This window comes from Myotis nattereri (assembly GCF_964212035.1).
Source record: "Myotis nattereri genome assembly, chromosome: 7".
Taxonomy (NCBI): Eukaryota; Metazoa; Chordata; class Mammalia; order Chiroptera; family Vespertilionidae; genus Myotis; species Myotis nattereri.
The window spans coordinates 19,376,782-19,397,250 of NC_138082.1; the positions used below are offsets into that span (position 1 = coordinate 19,376,782).

General features: G+C 39.2%; 1 protein-coding gene across 1 annotated transcript in view; it reads right to left on the reverse strand.

Annotated features, from left to right (window-relative positions):
- ABCA12 (ATP binding cassette subfamily A member 12) overlaps positions 1-20,469 on the reverse strand; it is a gene marked incomplete at both ends in the record, with an annotated part of 178,812 nt that overhangs the window by 55,198 nt on the left and 103,145 nt on the right. The window contains 8 exons of the mRNA XM_081095121.1: positions 725-839; positions 3,567-3,882; positions 4,482-4,661; positions 6,819-6,909; positions 7,751-7,870; positions 10,581-10,720; positions 11,926-12,136; positions 12,460-12,624. Coding sequence (XP_080951247.1) covers positions 725-839; positions 3,567-3,882; positions 4,482-4,661; positions 6,819-6,909; positions 7,751-7,870; positions 10,581-10,720; positions 11,926-12,136; positions 12,460-12,624 — 1,338 coding nt within the window. The remainder of the gene's footprint in view (positions 1-724; positions 840-3,566; positions 3,883-4,481; positions 4,662-6,818; positions 6,910-7,750; positions 7,871-10,580; positions 10,721-11,925; positions 12,137-12,459; positions 12,625-20,469) is intronic.

The following is a 20,469-nucleotide window of genomic DNA, read 5'->3' on the forward strand; positions in this document are numbered from 1 at the left end:
CCATAGTTGGAAATCTGAGAATGAGGAGGGTTGACTGTATGCATTGATCTATGACGTTTTATATAAGAAACTTGATCATCTGAGGATTTTGGTATCTGTGGGGGTCCTGGAACCAATCCCCTATGGATACCAAGGGACAACTAAAGTTTTGGTGGAGTCAAAAGTTATATGCAGATTTTCAACTGTGCAGGGGCCAGTGACTCTAATCCCCAGGTTATTCAAGGGTCAACTGTATATGTATACCTATATTTATATCATTATTTGGACTCATTTAATTACCATGCCAATAATCTTCTTGCTTTAATAGCATTATTGTTATTTTTTAAACTTCTTTGTTAGATCTTAAGTCCTAAGGTGACTATTTGGGCAAAAATTACTCTTAGGATCATTAATTGTACTTACATTTTATACAAAATTATTCATATTTTATTTTCAGAAACACTTATAAAATACCATCTATGTAATTTTTTGGGAAAACAAAATACTATCTTATCAGCTGCCTTTATGATGCAAAGATATATATTTTTTAAAAAAATATTTATTGTTGAAAGTATTACACAGACCCCCCTTACCCCCATTAACCTCTTGCAGCCCGCCATGAAATCTATTTCTAAAACACAAGGTATGACTCAGGCTTTTTGAATTTGTATAGGTATGATGAAAATCATAGTAATTAATTATACAAGTAGAACTTATTCAGAATAAGAAGAGATCCTCAACATACCTCATGAAGCCGGAGGTCTTTCTCATAAACAAGCTTTTTTACAAATGCAGCTATAAATACAACCCAGGCAACCATGAGCACGATTGGAAGAGAATAAGAGACACTGGTTAGGAAGCTGCAAAAAAAACAGAAACAAACAGACAAAAAGAAAAATCCAGTGACCAAAATGAATGCCATGCTTACAGAGAGCAATATATAAAAAACACACTCCTTCTCACACTTAAATTATACTGCATTTTTGAAATTGAGAATAATTGCTAATGTTACTCCTTTATTTATGAGATGTGAAGCTGACAATAGTAGGCCCATGATTTTCTTGCTCTAAGGTTGCAAGGACAAAAAACAGCTCTAAAGGGTTAGATACAATTGCCATGTTGTTTAAAGGGTGTTTGAGTATGTCTTGTCCAGGAAAATAATTATTATATAGATATAATTGCAAGGCCCCAAACCCTGCTGCCTAAACCAAATTCTTATCTAAAAGGCAGACTTAACATTAGGTGATAATTGGTTTATCTAGCTAAAATCTGTATCTTCCCAAATTACTGTATTTATCTACTCTTTGGAAGCTCATAGTGATTATTAAACTAAATTTTCCAAAACAAGATAAAATAAAACTTAAGACCTTCAATTTAAAATGCAGACAAAGAACTTGAATTCAGGAGATTTTTCATAAAGAGTATAGAAATGTCTTTTTTTGTAATGTGTGAGCTAGAGCGTCACACACCGGAAGACCTCCTCAGGACCACCTGTATTCTTCAGTGACCTGCCCATGATAGCTGAGGGTTCTAATGCAGTGTTTCTCAAAGTTGAACACTCATCAGAATTGTCCAGGGGGCTTATTGAAACACAGATTTCTGAGCTCCACTCATAAGCTCCTAATTTATTATATCTGGGTGGGGTAAGGAATTTAGATTTTAAACAATTTCCCAGAAGATATGATGCCACTGGTCCATACTTTGAGAACCATAGCTTCCTACTTTGGCTGTCTTTCTATGAGCTAAGCAAATGAGTAGTTTTCAATGAGAGAAACTCTAAATTGATCTGATTTGCATATTAGGCTCCATTGAGGCTTTTACCTGGAGAAAGGTCCCAAGGCCATTTCCTTTTTAATCTATAAGGCTAAGGAATTACCTTCAAGTTCCCCGTGAAAAATACAAGTATTAATGGAACATGACATCACCATCATTCATTCTCACTTTAGCATCAGAACTGTAACACCATCAGAGGTATGAGGTTTTTTGTTGTTTTTTTGCGGTGGGAGAGGAGTGAGGTAGGGTTGGGGCCATATGCAATTTTTTGGTTCCTAGGAACCTGTCTGGCATGGGGTAGGCACTTAAAGGATATTTGTTGAATGAATTTTGTCTTGGTTCAGGTCCAGCCCTGATGCTGCGTCTGGCTCTAGTATTAGGCAAAAGCCCTTGTTCATTAATAACAAATCCCCTGCAATGATTCTTCTAAGTGATTGTGTATTTTAGATTTGATATAGGACAAAGAAAAAAAATGCTGATCTTGTAATCTAAGGACCAGTGGGGTACCAGCTCTACAACTTGGGACATGTAGCATAACCTTTGTGAATTTTCTTTTTTTTTTTCATCTGGAAAGCATGGCTCATAATACCTGCTTGGGAGGAACAAATGAGCTAATATATGCAAAAGCACTCTGTATGTGACAGAGTTTATATGTACATGTGAGGCATTATGATCATTCTCCCATAAAGAATGCAAAGTATAGTCACTTTTAGTCTTAAAAGAAACATCTAGGTACCTGGGATTTACAAGGGGAGGAAGGGGAGCAGGAAGATAGAGGAGAGTTTTCATCTAATTGAACCCACAGGTCTTTACTATTACTGCAAGCCTTTGTGTTTCACACGTGGGTCAGGCTGCAAAGTCCTTCTGGCCTTCACAATAAGCAGCTCACCTTGACAACCCACTGACACAGTCCTTGCCTGTCTGCTATATCACAGCTGCACAAAGCGTTACATACCCTCTTCAAGTCTATAGCTTTAAAGCTATACGTCCAGAGAAAGAAAAAAAAAAAACGTTCAGAGCATCTGAATTGCATATAAATTGCAATAACTGGGCTGAATAATGAGTACAATTCCTTTAAAGTAATATTCAGCCTCAAGCTTTTGTGTATGAGAATGAGCTTAAAAACACTTAGTTCTCCAACCTTTTTTTTTTTTTTTTTTTTTCACTCTGGCCAGAGTGGAGGAGCCATTCAGTGTTACCCAACTGGAAGATTTCTTGAACATTCATATCCAATTGTCTAACAACATGATACTTAAGTGGGTTTTTGTTGTTGTTCATTCGGCAAAACCACTTTAAAGATTCCTAGCAAGCGGACTAAGAGTACATGACATAGTTTTAGGCAGCACATTATTTATCTAGAGAGTTGATCAATGATGTGTTCCATCAAAATGTTCTATACAATTGACCATGCATTCACATGTTTTTAATTAAATATGAGAATTGGAAGGAGTTTTAAGATTATCTTGTTTAATCTCCCTCATCTGACTAGGACAGGTAAGACTGGCAGAGAGCGGGGAACATGAAAACCATGCAGCTGTGCATGCACTGAGGCTGGAGCCCAATACTCGGAATTCTGGAGTCAAAGTCCTTGCAAAGCTGAGTTATGATAAAGAAAACATGGATCATTTGGTAAAATCGATCCCATCCTGTTGGTAACCACGAGCAGCTATGTTAGAGCTGTGCCAGGAACAAGCATTTGACAAAAGTTTGGTGAAAATTTTCCCTTTCGCTCCCAACGTGTGAAGGAATGGACATAAATGAGTTCTCAGAAAAATGGTGGATTATTAACAAGGGCTGCAAGAGCACTAACTTACTTGTCTTTCATGTAGCAGGGATAAGGAATTGCTTGGACCTGGACTGCTATTTCCTGGGAGTTCCTTCCAGTCTGCAATTCAATGATTGCTCTTTCAATATTATCCTGTAAGTAAACAAAAGCCCGGCCATAGATCTGGTTGTGTGATGGAGAATTATGCGGCCCCGGGGCCCAAATCTTGGCCCTTATGTTTCTTGTGGTCTGTGAGGTCTTGAGACTCATGCGGATGGTATATTTTACGACAGGAGGAAGAGAGACATCGTCAGATTCATAGCCTCTGTATTGGCTTGTGTTAGAAGGAAGCTTAAATATAACACCTAAAAATAAAATGGCAACAACAGCAGAAAGGTTAGTTTATGGTTGACATCATTCATTGTTTGGAAGGTACACATAGGGGATTTCCAAAGAGGCAATTTAGTAGTAATGTGACAGTAAGTTCAGGCTCCCAATTTACAGAAAAGATGGCTAATTAGGAGTTACAATCTGAGAGATTCAAAGCAAGAGTTTAAAGATATAATCACAAACAAAGTGGCCATATTAAATATATCACTCCAAGCCAGTTACTGAAATAAAACACACACATACACACACTTCACAATGAATAATCTTGACTAATTATAAGGACTGACTCAACTTTACACTGTAACTATGAAATCCTTTTTCAGTCTTAATTTTAACCATATCAACAAAATTACACATAAGTTGAAGGTTCCTCTGCCAATAAGGATGGTTGACTTCATGAAAGGTTCTTGTTTTTAAGGACATTGGAGTGATTGGAGTGGACAGTACCTGCCCCCCCGCCCTGCCCCCACCACCACCCTAACTATTTTTCTGAGTTCTGGATGAAAAAGGTGAGAGAAGAATTTGGCCAATTTTAGTGTAAGAGAAACTCAAACTCTAGATGAATAACACTTACTTCCAAAGAGTTCATTGCTTTTGTAGAGTCTTTCAGCCTCTCTCTCCATTTCCTCTACACTTTCTGCTGCCTGAATGCGGTCATATAATACACAGGAGGAAATATTTACTGTCAGGGAAGATAGTGTGTTGAGATGATCAATGAGGTCGATGCTGTTCTCTAATTTCAGCCTTAGAATATCTGAAATAAGCAAAGCAAAACAGACAGAAAGTATGTTATGAAGTTGTATTATAATATTGTTTCTCCCAGTAGTACTATGAGACAAAAGAATGATTTGGTAAGTATATACTAAACTAGACAATAAATGATAGAAAGTTGCAAAATTTATTCTAAAAATATAATACTCTACATTGAGGAACATATGTCCAGTTTTACAAATATTTATGGAGAACAATGTTCAATTATAAATGCAGTAAACCCAAGCTCAAAAAACAATATAAACTAAGTTAAAAGTATATTCTGCTATAATTTAAATAACAAATGGCTAAATGTGAATAATTTTTTTAAAAAAAATCTATCTACATGTAGTTAGAAAGAAAACCATAAACTGGAGGTGAAAGTTTCAAATAAACAGTAATGCTGCTTTGTTTCGAGAATGGGAATATAATAATTTAAACAAAGAAAAGTCTATTCAGAGTGTGTATAGAACAAATAAATTATATTATTTATGATGTTGTTCTACAGAATCATTTCTTAGAAGACTGTGAGAATCTATGCCACACACAACTTTCTAATACTGTTTGATTTGAAACCTATGTGGGTTATCTCCATTGATATCTATATTAATAGAGATCTAGATAAAATGATCAAGATTTTATTTCAGGTAATTATTCTAGAAAAAAGAGAATTTAATTGCTCTTCAATTTCATGATTTCTTATGAGGAAATCAACTGAGACAAAGGGCAAATATGAAATTGCAAGTCAATAAATCACTTGGCCAATTAAATTTTTACTGATTTACAAATACTGAGGAGGCTGTGAGTATCATAAATCCTTCCTCATAGAACCAAATAGGTCTCTTCCATTGTCTAAACTTTAGTATAAGACTAAAGTTCTCACAGAAGGCAACTTCTTAAATGAATTTCTCATTAGAATTTAAAGGAAAATATTTTGCTTGATAACTATGTTGGTGGGGGAGGGGTAAAATTGTGGTTGAACAGTGGCCTCCAGTGGTCATTAGAAATCAACACAACATCAAGGATTCTTTAAGAATTCTGGTAGGTAGAGTCAAAGAAGAGCTATGGGGGGTTAGTGATCCCCAAATTCACACTATACAGTGCCTTAGATACTAAGCTACATATACAACATATACAACTACAGATATCAATTGCTATATTCATTTTAGCCATTCTTAAATTCTAAAAATTATATCTCTATCTAAAGTTGGGAATAATAAAATTTATGTAAGAACTTTATAGTACATTCATGATATTTTGGTTCCTTACCCAAATGATACTTTTAGAGAATAAATCCACTAATACTTTCTTTGATCAAACCAGGCTGGTTATAATAAAGTGAATACAATTTTATGCAAAGTGCAATGCACATGTAGGCATAATTCCTCCCCAATGGTTTGTAACCTAAGACACTAGGTCCCTGTAGCTCCAAGGAGGAAGATGGGGTATTTTCCCTTCTGCTGCCAAATTCTGATGCTTTCAATCCCTTCCTCATACCCATGGTTGCATAGCAACAGTGAATCAGACTGAATTAGATGTCTTGCATCTCTCAGGTTGAAGGTGGGGATGTGGCAGAGAGAGTGCGTGAGTTCAGACGGTTTCCTTTGATCTTCTTCAGCTGTTCCATTAAAAGGATCATGAGAGGAGGATCCATCCTGACTGCTGATTTAGGTTTATTTTCTTTTGAGCCTCTGCATTGCCTTTGTTTTGCTTTTGACAACTCTATATCCTCTCCCAGTTACATTCTGGGTTAGTCAAAGTGATACGGAGGCTAGTGGAGATAAGATGTTAAATGTAGCCAGGAAGAAATCATTTCACCTTCCTTTGTCCTTAAGGACTTGCTTTTCATTAAGCTACAAAAAAATAAAAAGTGTCTTCTTACTTTTAACAACCCACCAACCTATCTGTGATTTTAGAAAAAGCTGCATTTACATGGAATATATAGCCTTATAATTAGTGAAACTAACCACAGGTATAATTAGGACTTATAATGGTACACCTATTGGGGAAGAAGATGAACATATATCCAGGGTTGTACTTTTCTTAGAAAAACTAGCTAAAAACCAAATACAAGAAAAAAAGAAAGGAATGTCTCATAAGGGCAATGGTTTTCGCATTTCTGACATGATTAGTGAGCAAAAGTTTTGTGAATATGACTCACCGAGTTCATCTATCTGTTTCAATAGTTCAACGGCATCAAGTCCCACGGAGAATTTTATAAAAACTTGTACAAAGGGGTTCCTCAGTGTATTCTAACAAATAATGACAGGGAATCGGTTTTAGTATAAGAGGAAAACATATTTAATCATCATCTCTCTAATAACACCCACTGTGAAATGAAGCAACCACCATGTGCACTATGAATGTACCATGTTGCAAAGGCTCACACAGACATTCTTGAAAAAGGAAGAGAAGGCATGTGGCTGGTAATGACCTGAATGGCTGGACTTTTGCTTATCTGTAGACACAAATTGGTTAGCATGCTCTCACGGCTAGATATGACCATAATCATCAACATCATCAATATATGATTGAAACATTTCCCCATACTATTTGCATCATCTTGAAAATATCCTGCATCTCTCATAAGAATAACAAATTACACTTTTCAACCAGGCGTCACTGTATTTGAGTTGCATTGTCAAATCTTTAACCTAGAGTGTCATGTGTTTCAACCAAAGAACTCCCCAAATTTAACATTCTCCAGTGTATTAGCATTTAAGGAATCCTGCTTCTGTTAAAATAGCAAAGCACTTTAAAGTAGAGAAATAAATAAATAGGCATGTTTTAATGAGAGTTTATAGCACTTTATTTTTGGGAAACATATTTATGCCACTAGCTATACCCTCCAGATCAGTGTAAGATGGCTTGTCTCTGAATTACAGTCAAGGTGTGATTTAAGAGGTGAGGATGATTATGAACATGAGTGACAGATCTTTTATCCTGTCTCAGACCCACTCTCTGAAGGAGAAGCAATTTTAATCTGTTGAATATGGATACTAAGTCCCTATCTTACCATTCCCATAATGAAGGTGATTAAAATCTCAAAGAATTATACGCCATATGAATGTGAGTGGCAGGACCATCTCCTACCTGGAGCATTGGAATCGTCTGGTTTAACAGATGGAAGGAATTCATGAAAAGTGGTGACTGATTCATCCACTCCTGAGATTTTTCTCTTAATTCTGCCAGCTGCCTCAGAGTTACATTAGACTGAAAGACAAAAAATAAAAACAGATCTGGTTTATTAGTATTTGTCCTAGATTTCATAAAGGTCTCTTAAGGTTTTGTTACATAACTTCAAGGAACACTTTTAAAAGGTAAATATTATCAGAATTTCCCACATGGTCAAAGCTTTTTATTTTCTTTCATATATTTTTTTACTGATTTTGGAGAGAAAGGGAGAGGGAGAGATAGAAACATCAATGATGAGAGAAATCATTGATTGGCTGCCTCCTGCATGGCCCCCACTGGGGATAGAGTCCACAACCCAGGCATGTGCCATGTGCCCTCACCAGGAATTGAACCATGACATCCTAGTTCATAGATCGATGCTCAACCACTGAGCCACACCAGCTGGGTTGTTCAAATACTTTTTGAATGGCAGCTTTTATAGGGTCAAGATTACTAATAAAAATTCTGGCAAATTTAGGGTTTGCTTCATTTCCAGAATGGAATTTTAGCCAAATGAAAGCATGTTTTCTGCAAATTCTCATGTTATTAACTTCACAAATGATACACTTAAGTTTACTGTTAAAGAAACAGTAAAGCTCAAGGATCAAGGAAGAGGATAGAGTCATATATTGCTGGTGGAAATAGATGTTACAGGCTTTTCTGGAAAGCAATCTGACATTAGTTATTAAAATAAAATATAATATCCTTTAATCTTTCAATCTTGAACATTCATCTCACTGAAATAAAAATACCATTGTGTAAAATCATATGCACAAGAGTATTTGTTGCCATATTGTTTACATTAGTAAAAACCATAAGTAAATTCTTGAAATAAAATGAATGCCTAAATAAATGAATGCCTAAATACATAAGTGAATAAATAAATAAATAAATAAATAAATAAATAAATAAATAAATAAAATGAATTCTCAACAATTGAGGATTGGCTGAGTAAACTCTATGGTATGAAAATGTTTCAATCTTCAAAAAGAATGAATTAGTCTATACCTATTGAGTTGGAAGAATTTCTACAAGGTATTGTTGTATGAGCAAAGTATTATAATGCTACCTAATTTTAATAATGCAAACAATGACCAAAGAACTCTGCATATGAATATAGGTAGTTTAATAATTTATAGATGAGAGAAATGTGCATAAATTATAGAAAGGCACATCCTTGAATGCTAACATTCATTAGTTTACATGGAAGAAAGAGTGGAATAAGGAGGGACAAAAAGAAAAGGTGAGAACTAAGCAAAAAGGAAAGAACAAAAGAGACTGCACTAGAAAATATGCTTGTAATGAGTTCATTGTTGCAAAATTATGTACAAATGTGTAGTCAATACAGTGAGTAAGGTATTAAAATGTAATGCAATAAAAAATAAAGAACACTCTAGAAACCAGTGATGTCCTCATGTCCATTTCTATAGACCTAAAATAATGTTATATTCACATAAACTATACATATATATATACAAGGCTAAGCGACCAGCCGACCAGCCGGTAGGTATGATGCTCACTGACCACCAGGGGGCAGACGCTTAATGCATGAGCTTCTGAGCCACAGCAACTTGGTAGAGTACTCTCTCGCACTCTAGGACACCTTGGGGGATGTCGGACAGCCAGTTTCAGCCCGATTCCCACAGGCCAGGCTGAGGGACCCCACCTGCTGGAGGGACTCTGCTTGCTCCGCAGATACTCTTTGAGCCCTGGTGCTGACCTGGGGAGGGACCGCGGGAGGTTGGCTCCAGGGCATGTCCAGCCTGTGTTGTCCAGTCCCGCCCCACTGGCCACCTTCTAATTAATTTCCTTTCAATGTACACGAATCCATGCACTGGGCCTCTAGTAATTTAATAACCAAGTAATGGTAAAACAGAGATTTTTTTTTTAACTTTTATTCTATCATTTTAAAAGTATTAAGTTTTGCCTGGCCAGTTTTCTCAGTAGTTAGAGCATTGACCAGTGGACAAAAGGGTCACAGATTTGATTCCCAGTCAAGGGCATGTACCTCGATTGCAGGTTTGTACCTTGGCCTGGCCCCAGTCAGGGGGCACAAGCAGGAGGCAACCAATCAATGTGTCTCTCATGTCAATGTTTCTCTCTTTTCCCCCTGTCTCCCTCCCTTCCACTCTGTCTATAAAGCAATGGGGAAAATGTCCTCAGGTGAAGATTAAAATAAAAAAGTATTAAGTTTGTAATTCAAATCATTAAAGCCAATTTTAAAAATGAGAGGGAAATGCTATTATGGTTAAATTAGATAAGTATAACTACTAATAATAATCTTGTCTCTCTCAACATCTACCTTTTATATAAGATGTTAAATTGTACAACCAAATATGAAGCCAAGAGTCTATAATTTAGGGATTCTTTTTGTTTAAATTGGTTATATAATGGCTCAATATTATTTTTTCTAGTGCCATTCTTTTTACATACTTTGATAGTTAGACAGAGTTGTAGAAAAATAATTCTACTTTGGGAGATAAATTGGAAAATCTGAGGCCTTGCTTTAACTAGCTTCATTCTCAAGCATCAACATGGTACATTCTATTCAAAGAACTACTACACAATCTACATTGTTTGTACATAATACAGAGCAGTGGAGAACAGTTAATAGCTTCAGAAAGCCAACAGTAGTAATAGTAGGTAAGATATAAAGAAATCTGAGTCAGCTAGAGTAAATTTGGAAGTTGGCTGCTTTAAAAATCATTTTAATATGCATGATAGAAAATTTGATTTATAATGATCAAACCTTTTCCATTATTGCCTTTGTGACTGGAGTATATGGTGCATACAAAATCTTTCCCAGCAACATAGGTTTCAAGAAAGCCCAAATCACAGGTCCAGCAGGCATGTTAATGATGTCTTTATAAAGGGAGAAGCAAAAGGGTGCTGGAAAGAAGAATAAAACATTTTAGTATTTGTATTTCAAATTGATTTCCTGTTGGTAAATTAAGACTTCTATCACATCAAAAAAATACATGCCTAAGCACTATTAACAGATGTGAGGCATCTGATATCAAAGTTAGAAAGCATAGTAACAAATCTTTTTTGGGTGTAAAAGTCTACCCTAATAAACAAGCCCACAAGAATGGCATTTTGCTAAGAGGAGTTAGCAAGGTTGAAATTCACATTTCAAAATTGCTTCCAACAGATCTACCTCACCAGCACTTAATTTAAATATATCTATAATAAGAAAAGAATAATATGCTAATTAGACCAGATGTCCTTCCAGATTCCTTCCTTCTGGACAAAGCTGCAGTGGCAGGCGGGGGCCGAGGCAGAGAGGGCAGAGGCAGCAGAGGCCCACAGTCGCTGTGGCAGTGGGGGCAAAGGCCCTTGCCGGAATTTTGTTCATCAGGCCTCTAGTGTGTGTGTGTGTGTGTGTGTGTGTGTGTGTGTGTGTGTGTGTATCTCAGAATGTACCAGATACATAAGAGCTGTTTAATAAGTGTTTTTGTTGAATGAATAAAAAGGTGAGTAAATGAGTCAATACAATTGCTATACTAAACATCTATATATTATTTGGAAGAGCTCAGCTGGTCGTGTTTTGCATCTCAAAGTTTATAGATCAAGTAAATGACTTCATTGTGCCACTAAATGTTCGTACATCTGCGGCATTCATGGATCTCTTCCTTTACGCTGATGCAAGTTTCTAGTTCTAGAATGTGAAGAAAAAATATGGACTGAGAAGATTTAAGGTGTGTGTTTTTTATGTTATCTATTGTCAAGGAAGATATAAGTATGACTGACAAATTCTTAGTGTTGTGGTTTAGTGACTAGACTTTGCAGCAGACTGCCTGGACTCAAATCACAACTCTGATATTTCCAAGTTGGGTGACTGTGACCAGATTCCTTCATCTTTTTGTGCCTCCCATCCTCTTATTAAGATGGAGATACAATCATGCACATCTCATAGGATGGTTGTGAAAAATGAATGAGTTACTATACATAACATGCTTGACATGCGGTAAGTGCTGTACAAATATTTTCTATTTTTATACTTGGAGGAAATTAACCATTTATTACAAAAGGCTAAGATATAGTAGACAATGTTGTTAGGAGACATTACCATGCTGACTTTGAAGTATACTCACTGGCATGTATGGGAATTCCATATTTTTCAGCAATTTCCTCTTTACTTAATTTATAAGTCAGAAAATCTTTGGTGTGGTTGCCTTTTTGCCTCTGGGAGGAGGGCAGCAAGGCAGTTAAATATTCAGTGGTAATTCCTTGGGAACACAACGCTTGGGAGATGGTACTAAATGACCCTGGAGTTGCACTCATCCGGTTGCTTCTGTACATTGCCTGTGAGATCGAAAGCCATGGTTTATGAATATGCTATAAGCCATAAATGTTGCTGAAAACAATAAAAAAGAAAACCTGGCCAAACTTAGAGTATTCTTATAGTTCCCATAATTGCTATAAAACGTGCATCCCAAATGTAAGTGCAGAATATTAAACTTCACCAATTTAAGTGACAAAAATTTTGGTTGGAGTAGAAGAGTTTTCCTGGAGGGGATTTTTTGCAGTGTACTTTATTTCTAACAATGTATTTTAACCAATTTTAAATAAACATTAATGTGGCAAAGGAATTTCCTGACGAGAACATTCCTGGGTGGCTTTTCTACCTGCGTTAAGGGGACACTTCTGGGCAGATGCATTTGCTTCAGGGACCTCATTTTGCTGAGCAGCGGACGGGTGCCGGAAGCCAGCTGGTTGAGAATGCCTTTTAGCTTCATGAAGAGTTCTATCAACTTTTCTACTGGCTTTTGATCTTCCCTGGGGAAAATCACCTAACAGAAACAGAATAAAATAAAATTATTTATGTGGAGAAACCGGAACCTACACACACTGTTGGTGAGAATATTAAAAGGGACAGGAACTTCGGGAAAGAGTTTGAAGTTTATTAAATGGTTAAACATAAATATACCACACAACCAAGCAATTCCATTCCTAGGTACTTACCTGAGAGAAATGAAAACATATGCCCACACAAAGCTTTGAATGTTCATAGCAGCATTACTCACAATAGCCAACAAGAGGAAACAATCCAAATGAATGGGTAAAATATACATCCTTAAACTGGAATACTATTTGACAATTTAAAGTGAAATACTGACATATGCTACAACATGTATGGAACTAAAAAATATTACACTAAGTGAAAAGAGCCAGACACAAAGGCCACGTATTGTATGATTCAATTTATATTAAAAGATCTTAAAAAAAAAAAAAAGGAAAATCTTGGGCTAAAGGTCAAAATGAGAAGTCCACTGCAAATGGACACAGGTTTCTTTTGGAATTTATGTATATCTTCTATAATTAAATTGTGGTAATAATTGCACAATTTTTCATATTTACTAAAAAAATTTAAATTGTATGCTCGAGTGAACTTTATGCTATTTAAATAATTCCTCAATAAAGTTTCCCAAGATAAATTATTTAAAAAGTCAGGAAGGTAAATATCAATTACATAATCCTTCATGTATACTATTAGTCAAAATCATATAATGTGCTCCTCAAAAGCAGGAAAACTCAGTCCAAAAGCTCATGTGCTCTATCAGGCTTAATCAGAATCACACAACGCATTTCTGCTGCAGAAAAACAACAACACTGAAAATATTTCAAAAGTTTAAAATCATTTTATCCTCTCATTCATTTATTTATTAAATAAACATTAACTAAATGCCTATACATTCCCAGCACTGGGCAAGGCGATGGGTGTATAGTGATGCAGAAATTGGCATCCTCTTTCCAATAAGAGAGCTTTGGTCTAAGGAGGAACAGATATCAAATAAGTCAACAAACAAAAGGCTGGGGATTATGAGGAGCTAGAATTTAACTAAGAAATAAAAGGTGCTGGGAGCCGGTCCATCCTTGCTGTTTCAAAGGACCTGGCATATATGGCATACTGTTCTTAATATGTTTGCTCCCCTTAGCGCTGTGTGTTTTAACCAAGGTCACCTCTCTGAGAAAGGTTGTTTCCCCAGGTAGGAATTTTTCCCTGAAGTCAGGGAGGGGATGCCTCTCCTAGAAAGGTTGTTTCCCCAGGTAGGAATTTTTCCCTGAAGTAAGGGAGGGGATGAAACTCCTTAACTAAGTGCCAGGTGGGTAGTTAATCACTACAAACAATCATGCTTAAGCTACATAATCTTTACTCCCTGGAATGGAGATAAGAAACGCCCTCACCTTTGTAATAGAGATTGATAGGATTGAATCAACTGGTATAAATACAGTTGTAACAAGACAACAAGAGACAGAACTTAGGAGACAGAGAGAGAGAGAAAGAGAGAGAGACAGAAATTGGCACAGAACCTACACAGAACGTTCTCTAGAGACAGAAGAACTTCGCTGGAGAGAACATGGCAAAAGATCCTGGACAGAAACTGGCCTCAGAACCTAGAGACAGAACCTAGCGAGAGAACATGGCAAAAGATCCTGGACTGAACCTGACTACAGAAATTGGCAAGAGAACCTGACTAGAACCTGGTGACTGAACCTGGCTGGAGAACCTGGACAGAACCTGGCTGGAGAACCTAGCGAGGGAACATGGCTACAGAACCTGCCTGGAGAACCTGGCTGGAGAACCTAGCAAGAGACCATGGACACAGAACCTGGCTGGAGATCCTAAACAGAACTTCTCTGGAGATCGAGACCAGAACTTGGCTGGAGATCCTGGCTAGGCTGCTGATCAACTGAACACTGTCTCCGTGTCATTCCTTCTTCGCCGACTCCGTCCACACCTTTGGGGACCCCTGGACCTGCTGGGGTTGGACCCCGGCATCTGGCGCCCGAACAGGGACCCCTAGGTAAGCGCCCCACACTCGGGACGGATAGGACTCCACCGTAGGAAGAGGGTGGATAGTCTTTGCCCCACAATCGGGACGGATCAGACTCCACCATAGGAAGAGGGTGGATAGTCTTCGCCGACTCCGTCCACACCTTTGGGAACTCCTGGAACAGGATTCCCCTAGGTAAGCCCCTCCCCCCCCCCCCCCCATTGAGAACCCCACACTGGGGACGGATAGGACTCCACCAGGGTACTGCAGACCCCCCTACAGAGAATAAGTAGGGTAAGAAGGTGGATAGTACAGAACTCAGATTGAGAAGATGTGCCATACTGAGTCCAAAGAAAGAAGACTCTGTATTGATTCTTAGATTGAGAAGATGTGCCATACTGAGTCCAAAGAAAGAAGACTCTGTATTGATTCTTAGATTAAGAAGATGTGCCATACTGAGTCTAAAGAAATAAGACTCTGTATTGATCTTTTAACACATATGCTTGCTAGCAGAGGAATTAAGGTTACTCCTAGTCAGACAGAACGTTTTATACAATAAGTATGTCCATGCTTTTCTGAGGAAGGAAAGGTAAATGTAAAGGCATGGGAGGAGGTAGGCCCAAGGAGCCTTATCCTTAACCCCACTGTAGCCTTTCCACCCTGGGAAAGTGCAGGATTGGCAAGTTCTCCCTGGGGTGATAGATCAGGCCTCAGGTAATAGTGGAAAGTGCCAATCCTACTCTTAAAATGGATACAAGAGAGCATTTCAGGTTTTTCTTCTTAATGCCTGCTTTTAAAAAATAAAAAAGGGGGAATTTGCCGGGAGCCGGTCCATCCTTGCTGTTTCAAAGGACCTGGAATATATGGCATACTGTTCTTAATATGTTTGCTCCCCTTAGCGCTGTGTGTTTTAACCAAGGTCACCTCTCCAAGAAAGGTTGTTTCCCCAGGTAGGAATTTTTCCCTGAAGTCAGGGAGGGGATGCCTCTCCTAGAAAGGTTGTTTCCCCAGGTAGGAATTTTTCCCTGAAGTCAGGGAGGGGATGAAACTCCTTAACTAAGTGCCAGGCGGGTAGTTAATCACTTCAACTACAAACAATCATGCTTAAGCTACATAATCTTTACTCCCTGGAATGGAGATAAGAAACGCCCTAACCTTTGGAATAGAGATTGATAGGATTGGAATCAACTGGTATAAATACAGTTGAAACAAGACAACAGCAGACAGAACTTAGGAGAGAGAGAGAGAGAGAGAGAGACAGAACCTAGGCATAGAACCTACACAGAACGTTCTCTAGGGACAGAAGAACTTCGCTGGAGAGAACATGGCAAAAGATCCTGGACTGAACCTGACTACAGAAATTGGCAAGAGAACCTGACTAGAACCTGGTGACTGAACCTGGCTGGAGAACCTGGACAGAACCTGGCTGGAGAACCTAACGAGGGAACATGGCTACAGAACCTGGCTGGAGAATCTGGAGAACCTAGCAAGAGACCATGGACACAGAACCTGGCTGGAGATCCTAAGCAGAACCTCTCTGGAGATCGAGACCAGAACTTGGCTGGAGATCCTGGCTAGGCTGCTGATCAACTGAACACTGTCTCCGTGTCATTCCTTCTTCGCCGACTCCGTCCACACCTTTGGGGACCCCTGGACCTGCTGGGGTTGGACCCCGGCATCTTATGCCAGGGTCCAACCCCAGCGGGTCCAGGGGTCCCCAAAGGTGTGGACGGAGTCGGCGAAGAAGGAATGACACGGAGACAGCGTTCAGTTGATCAGCAGCCTAGCCAGGATCTCCAGCCAAGTTCTGGTCTGGATCTCCAGCGAAGTTCTGTTTAGGATCTCCAGCCAGGTTCTGTGTCCATGGTCTCTTGCTAGGTTCTCCAGCCAGGTTCTCCAGGCAGGTTCTGTAGCCATGTTCCCTCGCTAGGTTCTCCAGCCAGGTTCTGTCCAGGTTCTCCAGCCAGGTTCAGTCACCAGGTTCTAGTCAGGTTCTCTTGCCAATTTCTGTAGTCAGGTTCAGTCCAGGATCTTTTGCCATGTTCTCTCGCTAGGTTCTGTCTCTAGGTTCTGAGGCCAGTTTCTGTCCAGGATCTTTTGCCATGTTCTCTCCAGCGAAGTTCTTCTGTCTCTAGAGAACGTTCTGTGTAGGTTCTGTGCCAATTTCTGTCTCTCTCTCTTTCTCTCTCTCTCTGTCTCCTAAGTTCTGTCTCTTGTTGTCTTGTTACAACTGTATTTATACCAGTTGATTCAATCCTATCAATCTCTATTACAAAGGTGAGGGCGTTTCTTATCTCCATTCCAGGGAGTAAAGATTATGTAGCTTAAGCATGATTGTTTGTAGTGATTAACTACCCACCTGGCACTTAGTTAAGGAGTTTCATCCCCTCCCTTACTTCAGGGAAAAATTCCTACCTGGGGAAACAACCTTTCTAGGAGAGGCATCCCCTCCCTGACTTCAGGGAAAAATTCCTACCTGGGGAAACAACCTTTCTCAGAGAGGTGACCTTGGTTAAAACACACAGCGCTAAGGGGAGCAAACATATTAAGAACAGTATGCCATATATGCCAGGTCCTTTGAAACAGCAAGGATGGACCGGCTCCCAGCAAATTCCCCCTTTTTTATTTTTTAAAAGCAGGCATTAAAAAGAAAAACCTGAAATGCTCTCTTGTATCCATTTTAAGAATAGGATTGGCGCTTTCCGCTATTACCGGAGTCCTGATCTATCACCCCAGGGAGAGCTTGCCAATCCTGCACTTTCCCGGGGTGGAAAGGCTGCAGTGGGGTTAAGGATAAGGCTCCTTGGGCCTACCTTCTCCCATGCCATTACATTTACCTTTCCTTCCTCAGAAAAGCATGGACATATTTCTTGTATAAAACGTTCTGTCTGACTGGGAGTAACCTTAATTCCTCTGCTAGCAAGCATATGTGTTAAAAGATCAATACAGAGTCTTATTTCTTTAGACTCAGTATGGCACATCTTCTTAATCTAAAGATCAATACAGAGTCTTCTTTCTTTGGACTCAGTATGGCACATCTTCTCAATCTAAGTTCTGTACTATCCACCTTCTTATCCTACTTATCCTCTATAAGGGGGGGTCTGTAGCACCCTGGTAGAGTACTATCTGTCCCGAGTGTGGGGTTCTCAATGGGGGAGGGGGGGCTTACCTAGGGGAATCCTGTTCCAGGAGTTCCCAAAGGTGTGGACGGAGTTGGCGAAGACTATCCACCCTCTTCCTACGGTGGAGTCCTATCCGTCCCGAGTGCGGGGCGCTTACCTAGGGGTCCCTGTTCGGGCGCCATATGCCAGGGTCCAACCCCAGCGGGTCCAGGGGTCCCCAAAGGTGTGGACGGAGTCGGCGAAGAAGGAATGACACGGAGACAGCGTTCAGTTGATCAGCAGCCTAGCCAGGATCTCCAGCCAAGTTCTGGTCTGGATCTCCAGCGAAGTTCTGTTTAGGATCTCCAGCCAGGTTCTGTGTCCATGGTCTCTTGCTAGGTTCTCCAGCCAGGTTCTCCAGGCAGGTTCTGTAGCCATGTTCCCTCGCTAGGTTCTCCAGCCAGGTTCTGTCCAGGTTCTCCAGCCAGGTTCAGTCACCAGGTTCTAGTCAGGTTCTCTTGCCAATTTCTGTAGTCAGGTTCAGTCCAGGATCTTTTGCCATGTTCTCTCGCTAGGTTCTGTCTCTAGGTTCTGAGGCCAGTTTCTGTCCAGGATCTTTTGCCATGTTCTCTCCAGCGAAGTTCTTCTGTCTCTAGAGAACGTTCTGTGTAGGTTCTGTGCCAATTTCTGTCTCTCTCTCTTTCTCTCTCTCTCTGTCTCCTAAGTTCTGTCTCTTGTTGTCTTGTTACAACTGTATTTATACCAGTTGATTCAATCCTATCAATCTCTATTACAAAGGTGAGGGCGTTTCTTATCTCCATTCCAGGGAGTAAAGATTATGTAGCTTAAGCATGATTGTTTGTAGTGATTAACTACCCACCTGGCACTTAGTTAAGGAGTTTCATCCCCTCCCTTACTTCAGGGAAAAATTCCTACCTGGGGAAACAACCTTTCTAGGAGAGGCATCCCCTCCCTGACTTCAGGGAAAAATTCCTACCTGGGGAAACAACCTTTCTCAGAGAGGTGACCTTGGTTAAAACACACAGCGCTAAGGGGAGCAAACATATTAAGAACAGTATGCCATATATGCCAGGTCCTTTGAAACAGCAAGGATGGACCGGCTCCCAGCAAAAAGGGGCTCTTTCCAAGATAGAATCCCAAAGAAGAGAAAGAACAAGTAAGAAAACAATAAGGAGAAGAAGGTTATAGACTGAGGGGGTAGGGCGGGGGGTGGGGGGACATGTGAGGTCCATTAGGAAGGAAAACTCTTGGCAGGTCCACGGGAGAAATAAACCTCCATTATGAGGACAAGATTTAGTTGGAAAGATATCATGAAGACATAGCTGCCTCCATAGCAGAGCTACTAACTGCCATCAGATTTTTCTAAAGTAGAATCAAAAGTCTAGTCATTCCTAGTTTAAAATAACTTGACTAGGCCAAGAGACATATGAAAACATGCTCAAAGTCACTAATCATCCGAGAGATGCAAATCAAAATGACAATGCGGTACCATCTCACACCTGTCAAAATGGCTATCATCAACAAATCAACAAGTGACAAGTGCTGGAGAGGATGTCAAGAAAAAGGAACCCTCATGCACTGCTGGTGGGAATGCAGACTGGTGCAGCCACTGTGGAGAACTGTATGGAGTTTCCTCAAAAAATTAAAAATGGAACTCCCATTTGACCCAGTGATGCCACTTCTAGAAATATATCCCAAGAAACTAGAAACACCAATCAGAAAAGATAGATGCACCCCTATTTCATAGCAGCACCATTTACAATAGCTAAGATTTGGAAACAACCTAAGTGCCCATCAGCAGATGAGTGGATTAAAAAACAGGGGTACATCTACACAATGGAATACTACGCTGTGATAGAAAAGGAGTTCTTACCATTTGCAACAGCATGTATGGAACTGTAGAGCATTATGCTAAGCAAAATAATCCAGTCAGAGAAAGATAAATATCACATGATCTCAGTCATTTATGGAGTATAACGAACAACATAAACTGATGAACAAAAACAGATCTAGAGACACAGAAGCATCAATCAGACCATCAAACCTCAGAGGGAGGGTAGGGGAGGGTGGGGGTAGGTGGAGAGATCAACCAAAGGATTTGTATGCATGCATATAAGCCTAATCAATGGACACAGACAACAGGGGGGTGAGGGCATGAATGGAGGCGGGGGGCTAATGAGGGGCTAAGGACATATATGTAATACCTTAATCAATAAAGAAAAAAAATAAAATAATTCAAAAAATAAAATAAAATAACTTGATTAATGATGAGACATTTTTTATTACTTTTGTTCTTATTTTGTTTGCAAAAGAATTAGGTATGGTCTTCAGCTTGTCAAATGCACATGTTTAACTGCTGGACTCAATAAGAAACATTTGGTTTGATATCTTCTCTGCAGAGGCATTATAAAATAAGGATTAAAATTTTAGATGAACAAAAATTAATTATATCACTTTATATGCATGTGAGGTTGTAGTTTATATAAAAATAACCATTTGTTTAGTTAGCAGGTATTTCCTGAATTTTTTCTATGGGCCAGGCACTGTTCTTGGCATTTGAGATGTTTCAGTGAACAAAGAAGGCCTGCAGGGCTCATATCCTAGTGGGGGTAGACAAAAAATAAATAATAAAAATAAATATTAAATAAAAGATATAGTATTATTCTGGAAGGGCAATAGAAAACAAATAGAGCAAGAAAAAGGAGATCCGAGAGTGCTGTAGGTGAGGCTGGTTGCA